Below are 7500 nucleotides of genomic sequence, written 5' to 3' on the forward strand. Positions count from 1 at the left end.
GGGGGAATATCGGCTCCCCAGACACTGAGCAGAACTGAACGATCTCTTTTGCTCGGAGGACTTTAGTTTACATTTAATGCCTCCTTTTGAAGAATAAAAAATAACTCAGCTACATGGCGCCTCTTAGTGGTGAAACAGTAAAATGACAGCCTACCCCAGTCTGCGGAATCGCTCGGTCTGGTATGGAGTGAAGTATTCAGGAAGACTTTCCGAAATGTAAAACTCGATCTTGGAGGAGATCAGGTACTGATGAGCCAGGAGCTGCAGTTTTCTGATTCGGCATCTCTCCACCATTTGTATCACGATTTCTTGGGGGTACTGACAGAACCTGAATGGGGGGAGGGGAGGAAATGCACGCGGTTACCTATAACAACCATCATCAGGTCTTCTCTACTCTGGATATTTTAAAGCTGAATTCCAGACACACCTCTGTGAAATCCCATTTACCAGCGTTCCCTGTTCCCATTCCCCGGCCAGGGTTCCCTGTTCCCATTCCCATCCAGCGTTCCCTGTTCCCATTCCCCGGCCAGGGTTCCCTGTTCCCATTCCCCGGCCAGCGCTCCCTGTTCCCATTCCCCGGCCAGCGCTCCCTGTTCCCATTCCCCGGCCAGCGCTCCTGTTCCCATTCCCCGGCCAGCGCTCCCTGTTCCCATTCCCCGGCCAGGGTTCCCTGTTCCCATTCCCCCGGCCAGGGTTCCCTGTTCCCATTCCCCGCCAGCGTTCCCTGTTCCCATTCCCCGCCCAGCGTTCCCTGTTCCCATCCCCGCCCAGCGTTCCCTGTTCCCATTCCCCGCCCAGCGTTCCCTGTTCCCATTCCCCGCCCAGCGTTCCCTGTTCCCATTCCCCGCCCAGCGTTCCCTGTTCCCATTCCCCGCCCAGCGTTCCCTGTTCCCATTCCCCGCCCAGCATTCTCTGTTCCCATTCCCATCCAGTTGTCCCATTCCCCGCCCAGCGTTCCCTGTTCCCATTCAGCGTTCCCTGTTCCCATTCAGCGTTCCCTGTTCCCCATTCAGCGTTCCCTGTTCCCATTCAGCGTTCCCTGTTCCCATTCAGCGTTCCCTGTTCCCATTCAGCGTTCCCTGTTCCCATTCAGCGTTCCCTGTTCCCATTCAGCGTTCCCTGTTCCCATTCAGCGTTCCCTTGTTCCCATTCAGCGTTCCCTGTTCCCATTCCCCGGCCAGCGCTCCCTGTTCCCATTCCCCGGCCAGCGCTCCCTGTTCCCATTCCCCGCCCAGCGTTCCTGTTCCCATTCCCCGCCCAGCGTTCCCTGTTCCCATTCCCCGCCCAGCGTTCCCTGTTCCCATTCCCCGCCCAGCGTTCCCTGTTCCCATTCCCCGCCCAGCGTTCCCTGTTCCCATTCCCCGCCCAGCGTTCCCTGTCCCATTCCCCGCCCAGCATTCTCTGTTCCCATTCCCCATCCAGTTGTCCCATTCCCCGCCCAGCGTTCCCCTGTTCCCATTCAGCGTTCCCTGTTCCCATTCAGCGTTCCCTGTTCCCATTCAGCGTTCCCTGTTCCCATTCAGCGTTCCCTGTTCCCATTCAGCGTTCCCTGTTCCCATTCAGCGTTCCTGTTCCCATTCCCCGGCCAGGGTTCCCTGTTCCCATTCCCCGGCCAGCGCTCCCTGTTCCCATTCCCCGGCCAGCGCTCCCTGTTCCCATTCCCCGGCCAGGGTTCCCTGTTCCCATTCCCCGCCCAGCGTTCCCATTCCCCGCCCAGCGTTCCCATTCCCCGCCCAGCGTTCCCATTCCCCGCCCAGCGTTCCCATTCCCCGCCCAGCGTTCCCCTGTTCCCATTCCCCGCCCAGCGTTCCCTGTTCCATTCCCCGCCCAGCGTTCCCTGTCCCATTCCCCGCCCAGCGTTCCCTGTTCCCATTCCCCGCCCAGCGTTCCCTGTTCCCATTCCCCGCCCAGCGTTCCCTGTTTCCCATTCCCCGCCCAGCGTTCCCTGTTCCCATTCCCCGCCCCAGCGTTCCCTGTTCCCATTCCCCGCCCAGCGTTCCCATTGCAGCAGTGGAGGAAGTGGGTGGCTGCGGAGGGGGCGAGGGGCCGCGGAGGAGGGAGCAAGGGGCCGCGGAGGAGGGAGCGAGGGGCCGCAGAGGAGGGAGCGAGGGGCCGCAGAGGAGGAAGCGAGGGGCCTCAGAGGAGGGGAGCGAGGGGCCACAGAGGAGGGAGCGAGGGGCCACAGAGGAGGGAGAGAGGGGCCACAGAGGAGGGAGCGAGGGGCCACAGAGGAGGGAGCAGGTGGCTGCTGCGGAGGGAGCGGGTGGCCGCCGAGGGAGCGGGAGCCACAAAGGCTGATGCTTCCTCTGTAGCGCCGGCTCCTGTCCCAGGCAGAGCTTCTCCTGTCGGCCTGGAGAACGATGGCAGCAGAAGCTGGAGGAGAAGGTCCATGTACTACACATCACATACACTGCACTGTGCAATGGGCAGATCAGCACCTATAAAAGGGTTAACTATTAGGTGGCGCACTGATCCGCGGGTGCAGCGCAGCGCTCTTTTCCTGCAGGTTAGCTGCACTGAGCCGTAGACGTCTATTAAATCCTGCGGGTTTGTTGAGCTTTCACCAAGTGCATCACCCACAAGATATAATAGAAGTCTATGTCAAATGTCTGCGGGGGACTCTGGTGGAGACCCTCGTCTGGGGGGGGGGGGGGGGGGACTCTGGTGGAGACCCTCGTCGTCTGGGGGGGGGGACGGGGGACTCTGGTGGAGACCCTCGTCTGTTTGGGCGGGGGACTCTGGTGGAGACCCTCGTCTGTTTGGGGCGGGGGGGGGGGGGGACTCTGGTGGAGACCCTTGTCTGTGGGGGGGGGGGGGGGAGGATGTTGGGACTCTGGTGGAGACCCTCACCTGTGGGTTGGGTGGGGAGAGGTTGGACTCTGGTGAAGATCCTTGTCTGTGGGGGGGGGGAGACTCTGGTGGAGATCCTGATCTATGGAGGGGGCTATATGCTGGAGACCCTAATCTTTGGGGGGAGGGGGGGCTGGACTCCGATGGACACCCCCATCTATGAGACCCTGATCAATGGGGGAGTGATTACTCTGACGGAGGTCCTGCTGTATGGGGGGGGCTGTTGTTGTGAATCATTCACACGCTGTGGCCCCTCGGAGTCCCCTGTTCTAAGCTCAGGAAGTCTTTGTGACTTAAGCGCAGCTGCCGTGTTTGCTGGATCTCAGTAGTGGAGTCCCTAACCCCCCCCCCCCTGTATACTGTACCTGGGGGAGCGCCAGCCGCTCACTGTGGGGGCGTGAACCATCAACTCCTTGGCGCTGAAAGCCGTCCTCATGGCCCGAGGAGCCGACCACCACAAATCCCATCTTATGTGGCATCCTGGAGACCTGCGGAGGGGACAAGCCGGAGATCACTTCATGGACATGAGGAGCACAGCAATGAAGAGCGACTCACAATTACATTTCATTTATATCCTCCCCATCATAGCTCCTCCCCACCGCGGAGTCTCACTCCTCTATTCTCCATCCTGTACAAATCATTTATCATCAATGGGGATCCACTCGTGGCGTCAACTAGGACAGTCCATAACCCTCAATCCCTCTTCCGGAGTCATTCCTCGGTGGAGGTGGGCGTGTACTTCAGATCATCTTCATGCTGACGGAGTCATTTCCGGTTTCCAGACGTCCTCACGCTCTCATCTCATCACACTGTAGAGCTGAACAGGGTGACTGAGCTGTTCCGGGTCCAAAACCATCAAAACCAGGACATTTCCACCACCATGCTTCACAGTTGTTCCGAGGTTCTCCTGAAATACTGTCATCAGTCTACTGTTACTGTGACCAACTGTACAAAGAAAAAAAAATGGCAACCACCCAACCTATAACTGGCTTTTGCAGCACATCCCAAAGGAAGGATTTCCCAGCTCACTTACCAACCGGCCAGCAAAACCCCCAAAGTGGCCCGAACAGTTTGTGGTAAAAGCAGAGGGTTTCGTTTGACCGCATTGGCTATAATAATTGGCACAGTGGATATAAAAGTCTACACACCCCTGATAAAATGTCAGGTTTCTGTGATGTAAAAAAAATGAGACAAAGATAAATCATTTCAGAACTGGTATGTGGACCGTGGCTTTTACTGTAGAATGCGACTAAGAAAATGTCGGAAAGACTGACTAGAACAGCTGAACTTTATTTGGGGTGAATCAGAGGCACTATAACCTCTTGGCGCCGGCGCCTCCCGACCCTTTAAGAGTTTCAGAAGCTGGGAGGCGGGGCTTTATGGTCATGTGACGCAAATATGCGGCCGCTCGGCGTCAAGGCCCAGATACTGAGAGACCACATATTTGCGTGAGATCGGCGTCAAGGGGTTAAACTATGGCGGGTGTTCATTCTGAACACAGCGACATCCCCAGCTATAGGAGGGTGTGCACACTTATGCAACCATATTACTTTAGTTTTATATGTTTACACCCCCCACCCCCCCCAAAAGATTTCAGTTTGTTGTTCCAACTGAAAATCCGATGGAAGATCTGTGGGATGATCTGAAGAGGGCTGTGCGCTGGAGACGACACGCAATCTGACAGATTTGGACTGTTTTTGCAAGGAAGAGCGGAAAAATATTGCCGAGTCTGAATGTGCCGTGCTGATAGACTCCTCCCCAAAAAGACAGAGTGCTGGAGTCACATCAACAGGGGCTACTCCGGGGGAGGGCCCACGTCCCAAATCTCACTCCGGGGGAGGGCCCACGTCCCCAATCTCACTCCGGGGGAGGGCCCACGTCCCCCCCCTCGCACTCCGGGGGAGGGCCCACGTCCCCCCCTCGCACTCCGGGGGAGGGCCCACGTCCCCCCCCCTCGCACTCCGGGGGAGGGCCCACGTCCCCCCCCTCGCACTCCGGGGGAGGGCCCACGTCCCCCCCCTCGCACTCCGGGGGAGGGCCCACGTCCCCCCCCTCGCACTCCGGGGGAGGGCCCACGTCCCCCCCCTCGCACTCCGGGGGAGGGCCCACGTCCCCCCCTCGCACTCCGGGGGAGGGCCCACGTCCCCCCCTCGCACCTCCGGGGGAGGGCCCACGTCCCCCCCTCGCACTCCGGGGGAGGGCCCACGTCCCCCCCTCGCACTCCGGGGGAGGGCCCACGTCCCCCCTCGCACTCCGGGGGAGGGCCCACGTCCCCCCCTCGCACTTCCGGGGGGGGGACCTACGTCCCCTTCTTACTCCGGGGGGGGGGACCTACGTCCCCTTCTTACTCCGTGGGCCCTCTCACTCCGGGGGAGGGCCTACGTCCCCCTCTCACTCCGGGGGGAGGACCTACGTCCCTTCTTACTCCGGGGGGGGGGACCTACGTCCCCCTCTTACTCCGGGGAGGACCTACGTCCCCCTCTTACTCCGGGGGGGGGACCTACGTCCCCCTCTTACTCCGGGGGGGACCTACGTCCCCTTCTTACTCCGGGGAGGACCCACGTCCCCCTCTCACTCCGGGGAGGACCCACGTCCCCCTCTCACTCCGGGGAGGACCTACGTCCCCTTCTTACTCCGGGGGGGGGACCTACGTCCCCTTCTTACTCCGGGGGGGGGGACCCACGTCCCCCTCTCACTCCGGGGAGGACCCACGTCCCCCTCTCACTCCGGGGAGGACCCACGTCCCCCTCTCACTCCGGGGAGGACCCACGTCCCCCTCTCACTCCGGGGAGGACCCACGTCCCCCTCTCACTCCGGGGAGGACCCACGTCCCCCTCTCACTCCGGGGAGACCCACGTCCCCTCTCACTCCGGGGAGGACCCACGTCCCCTCTCACTCCGGGGAGGACCCACGTCCCCCTCTCACTCCGGGAGGGCCTACGTCCCCTCTCACTCCGGGGAGGACCCACGTCCCCTTCTTACTCCGGGGAGGGCCTACGTCCCCTCTTACTCCGGGGAGGGCCTACGTCCCCTCTTACTCCGGGGAGGGCCTACGTCCCCTCTTACTCCGGGGAGGGCCTACGTCCCCTCTTACTCCGGGGAGGGCCTACGTTCCCTCTTACTCCGGGGAGGGCTACGTCCCCTCTCACTCCGGGGAGGACCCACGTCCCCTCTTACTCCGGGGAGGGACCCACGTCCCCTTCTTACTCCGGGGAGGGCCTACGTCCCCTTCTTACTCCGGGGAGGGCCTACGTCCCCTTCTTACTCCGGGGAGGGCCTACGTCCCCTTCTTACTCCGGGGAGGGCCTACGTCCCTTCTTACTCCGGGGAGGACCTACGTCCCTCTTACTCCGGGGAGGGCCTACGTCCCCTCTCACTCCGGGGAGGACCCACCGTCCCCTTCTTACTCGGGGGAGGGCCTACATCCCCTCTTACTCCGGGGAGGGCCTACATCCCCTCTTACTCCGGGGAGGGCCTACATCCCCTCTTACTCCGGGGGAGGACCTAATATTACAGAATATTCTGGAAGAATCTCCATATTCCACCATACAAATAATAATACAAGTCCCTCCTCCCCCCCGTACAGTCAGTGACCCTCCCCTCGCCCCTCACCTCTGGTGTTGCCCCCGGTGCTCCTCTCTGTCCGGCTCTGCAGGGGAGGGTCTTCGGGGTATATTGGGGGGTTGTCTCGCTCCTCAGCCCATCCCCCGGTATCTCTCCCCGGTACACACCGGCCGGCCGCTCACACCGGGACCTCCCCCGGAGCCCCAAATCTCCATAACCACCGCTTGACAACAACCAACGCCCGCCGAGGACTCTGGGAGGTGTAGTTCGGAAGTAAAAGCACTAGAGGTGGCTCTGCGCCTGCGTACTAGGTGTACCTGGCGTACGCCGTGCTCACATGTGTCTACGTGCCGTGCGTCTAGCTTCTATGCTGGAAACACGCATGCGTACATGGTGTACTGGGCGTAAAATGTGACCCATGGGTGTATGCGTCCGGTGCGTACCGACTCAGGGCTGCAGTGCGCATGCGTATTGGGTGTATTGCCTCAGCTTGTCTACAGTGAATTATGAGAGGGGGCAGTGCGCATGCTCCAACCTATACGTTACTGGATACAATGTAACAAGGAGAGGAAATGTTTATCTTGTTCCCCTGATATGGGCGGAAGGGTCTCCTCCGAGAAACACATGAAAATATTCAAAATCAGGAGACTAAACGGTGCTGAGAAATATGGGGTGGCCTGCAGGAGCCTGAGAGAGCTGAGAGAGAAGGGGAGCAAGAAGTTGCAGGTACAGCCTGGGGGGAGGGGGGCTTTTATATATATATTTTTTTTTTTTGTTTTAATTTATATGTTGATATACACATCATACACTCACCGGACACTTTATTAGGTCCACCTGCTCAATGGCTCGGTAACACAAATTTCTAATCAGCCAATCACATGGCAGCAACTCAGTGTATTTAGGCATCTAGAATGTGGTGAAGACGACTTGCTGAAGTTCAAACTGAGCATCAGAATGGGGAAGAAAGGGGATTTAAGTGACTTTGTACGTGGCATGGTTGTTGGTGCCAGACGGGCTGGTCTGAGTATTTCATAAACTGCTGATCTCCTGGGATTTTCGCGCACAGCCATCTCTAGGGATTACAGAG

At 59.7% G+C, this 7500-nt stretch overlaps 1 protein-coding gene and 1 long non-coding RNA gene across 2 annotated transcripts in view; one reads left to right on the forward strand and one right to left on the reverse strand.

Moving 5' to 3' along the window:
* Positions 1 to 148: 148 nt before the first annotated feature.
* LOC149427719 (uncharacterized) lies at positions 149 to 6649 on the reverse strand. Its single transcript, XR_016311227.1, has 3 exons — positions 6462 to 6649; positions 3216 to 3338; positions 149 to 328 (listed from the first exon to the last, which is right to left on the reverse strand). It is a non-coding gene; the product is annotated as an uncharacterized LOC149427719 (long non-coding RNA).
* Positions 6650 to 6914: 265 nt separating this feature from the next.
* The window catches only part of LOC149427720 (DNA fragmentation factor subunit beta-like), a 19722-nt gene continuing 19136 nt past the window's right edge, over positions 6915 to 7500 (forward strand). The window contains exon 1 of the mRNA XM_089667735.1: positions 6915 to 7139. Coding sequence (XP_089523861.1) covers positions 6939 to 7139 — 201 coding nt within the window. The 5' untranslated portion in view covers positions 6915 to 6938. The remainder of the gene's footprint in view (positions 7140 to 7500) is intronic.

Source organism: Staurois parvus, unplaced genomic scaffold, assembly GCF_062004578.1.
Source record: "Staurois parvus isolate SC_StPar_1 unplaced genomic scaffold, SC_StPar_1.0 ptg003541l, whole genome shotgun sequence".
Classification (NCBI taxonomy): domain Eukaryota; kingdom Metazoa; phylum Chordata; class Amphibia; order Anura; family Ranidae; genus Staurois; species Staurois parvus.